Source organism: Notamacropus eugenii, chromosome 7 (genome assembly GCF_028372415.1).
Source record: "Notamacropus eugenii isolate mMacEug1 chromosome 7, mMacEug1.pri_v2, whole genome shotgun sequence".
Taxonomy (NCBI): Eukaryota; Metazoa; Chordata; class Mammalia; order Diprotodontia; family Macropodidae; genus Notamacropus; species Notamacropus eugenii.
Window position 1 is genome coordinate 16,507,466 of NC_092878.1, and position 3,133 is coordinate 16,510,598.

At 38.5% G+C, this 3,133-nt stretch overlaps 1 protein-coding gene across 1 annotated transcript; it reads right to left on the reverse strand.

Annotated features, from left to right (window-relative positions):
- Positions 1-628: 628 nt before the first annotated feature.
- Positions 629-1,591, reverse strand: LOC140513900 (olfactory receptor 4F21-like). The gene has a single exon (XM_072623877.1). It carries the CDS (start codon positions 1,589-1,591, stop codon positions 629-631), a length of 963 nt encoding a protein of 320 aa, XP_072479978.1.
- Between the last annotated feature and the right edge of the window lie 1,542 nt (positions 1,592-3,133).

Sequence of the window (3,133 nt, forward strand, 5' to 3'; positions counted from 1 at the left end):
TATTTAGAATGAGTGAAAATAGATGAAACAATGAGGAGCTAAGACAGCATGAGAAATGATACAGAGATATACCATACCTATTTGGGACATAACAAATCGATTTTGTAGAAATCAAGAGAATTTAAAACTGTTCAATAAGGATGGGAAAATAGGTTCTACTCATAATCTTAAGGACATTGAATGCAAGGCTGAGGAGTATGGGCTCTTTTAATATCTGGTTTATAAAAACTCATAATATATAGATTGGGACCATGGAATTTCCATGAAAAAAATAACTTTTTTCCTGAGATGCTCATAGCTAAACTCAGCAACAGCCAAGCATAATTGTAAGTACAGATTCTTACAATATAACACTGAACTAGGTACATGACAGTTGATTGTGTTGTATTCATTAAACTCAGAATTATGAGTCTCTTGCCTATATATTCTACATGACAAAGTAGAAGATGGGAGTAGGAAGTGTTACACTATTCCCAGTTGTAACCAAAATAACTACACCTCTAGAATCCAAAAGATCTCCTTAGGGCATCCTATGCCACGGTATCTGTGTATATACCATTCCCTACAGAGGTCTGAAAACATTCAGTAGAATCCTGAAGAATGCCTTGATTTTGTTTCATAAAATCTGTCATGATGTCTCCTTAGAATTCACAATTTTCCTGCTCAATCTCTTCATTGCAACTTTCATGTCCTTGTTCCTAAATGTGTAGATGACAGGATTCAAAAGTGGGGTAACAACAAAGTCAAGAATGGCCAAAAATTTATCCAGCGACAAGGAGGGGAATTCCCAAACATATACAAAGAAACATGGAGCAAAAAATAAAAACACCACAGTGATGTGAGCTGATAGTGTGGAGAAAGCCTTGGACAAACCAGCAGAAGAGTGATGCCTCACAGTGACCAGGATGAAGATGTAGGAAGTGATTAAGAGGAAGAAGGTGCCCATGGAGATAAGCCCACTGTTAGCAGTGACCACCTGCTCTACCCAGGTGCTGTCTGTGCAGGCAAGTTCTGCCACTCGAGGAAAGTCACAGTAAAAGCTGTCAATCTTGTTAGGGCCACAGAAGGGCAAGTTTACAACGCAAACAAACTGAGACACAGCATGGATCACCCCAATCACCCAGGCAACCACTACAAAACAAATGCATGTTTTGCGGCTCATTATAGTCAAGTAATGGAGAGGCTTGCAGATGGCTGTGTATCTGTCATAAGCCATGGCTATGAGTAGGACCATCTCAGTTCCTCCAATGACATGGACAAAGAACATCTGTATCATACACCCTGGGAAAGAAATTACCTTATGTTCACTGAAAATATCAGTGATCATCCTTGGGGCTGTGGTGGAAGATAGACCCAGGTCAATGAGGGAGAGATTGGCCAGCAAGAAGTACATGGGGGAGTGTAGGTGAGGGTCACAAATCACAGTGAACACAATGAACAGGTTTCCCAACACAATTCCCACATAGAATGAAAAGAAAAATAAGAAGAGAAGAATTTTCATCTCCCAAGAAGCAGACAGTCCCAGCAGCACAAACTCAGTTACCACCGAGTCATTTGCTCCATCCATTGATACAGCTGGCATCCCAGACATTAGATGACCTGAAGGGAGAGAACAAGAAAGATATAAATAGTGTGAGAACTAAAGATTGATCTCCTATTTTGTCCCAGTAGTGAGTTCAGGAGGCCTTAGATCATAAGCATTGGAAAGGAAATACTGAGGGAGTCACAAGAGAAAAAGAAAAGTTCTTGGCAAATCTGACAAAAATGGAAACTTACAATTGTTGATTGAGCTGAGGGCAAATAGGTACATTAATACACTTGGATTGGTCAAGTCATTCCAGAAAACAGTATAATATTTTGCCACAATAATTACTAAACTATTTGTATTCTTTGACCTCTAAATATAACTATTAATCCTCCACTCCAAAGGAATCAAGACATAAAATATCATGTCTAAAAAAATACTCATAGTAGCTCTTTTTGTAGCAACAAAGAGCTGAAAATTAAATGAGTCCCCATGCTTTGGGGAATGTTCAAACATACTATGTTAAGTGAATATAATGTACAACAGGAGCAGCTAAGTAGCACAAGGGATAGAGTGCTTGGTCTAGAGTCAGGAAGATTCGTCTTCCTGAGTTCAAACCTGACCTCAGATATTTATTAGCTGTGTGTCCATGGGCAAATCACTTAACTCTGTTTGCCTCAGTTACCTCATCTGTAAATTGAGTAGAAGAAGGAAATGGCAAACCATTCCACTTTATCTTTGCCAAGAAAACCCCAATTTATATCACAATAAGTAAGATGCAACTGAAACAAGTAAACAACAAATGTAAAACAAGGCAACTAACTGGTGCAATGAATAGAATCTAGGCCTGGATTCAGGAAGACTCCTTTTCATCAGTTCAAATCCAGCTTCAGATACTTACTGGCTGTATGTCATGGGCGAGTCACTTAACCCTGTTTGCCTCAGTTTTCTCATCTATAAAATGAATGGGAGAAGGAAATGACAAGCTACTCCAGTATCTTTGCCAAGAAAACCCCCCAATGGGGTCACAAAGAGTTGGACATGACTGAAAAAATGACTCAAAATGTAATATAATTGTTCTATATGAAATAATGAAGATAATAAATTCAGAAAATTTGTAAGAAGACTTGTATAATGCAAATAGAGGTGAACAGAAGCATAACATTTTATACAACGAGAACATTGTAAACACAAATAATTTTGAAGTCTTAAAAACTAAATTCAATGCCATGACCAACCACAATTACAGACAGCCCGTGATGGAACTTGCTAGCCACCTCCTTACGTAGAAATGATGGTGCTCAGATTGAAGAACAAAGAAAAATTCCTAGAACAAAAAAATAAGCTACTTGGAAGTAATAAGGGGTGGGGTAAAGAGATGGGGAGAAGTAAAAAAAGGGGTAAACAGAGAAAAACTAACAAGTAAAATCAGGAGGAGGAAGAGGCAAAGGAGAAGAAGAAGAAGAAGGAGAAGAAGAAGAAGAAGAAGAAGAAGAAGAAGAAGAAGAAGAAAGCTTATTACCTGAAGGCAGCTGCATGGAAAGCAGTGTGTATGTGTGTTTGTGTGTTCGTCCTTCATTGCTGAAGAAGACCATGCCATCAGAGAAA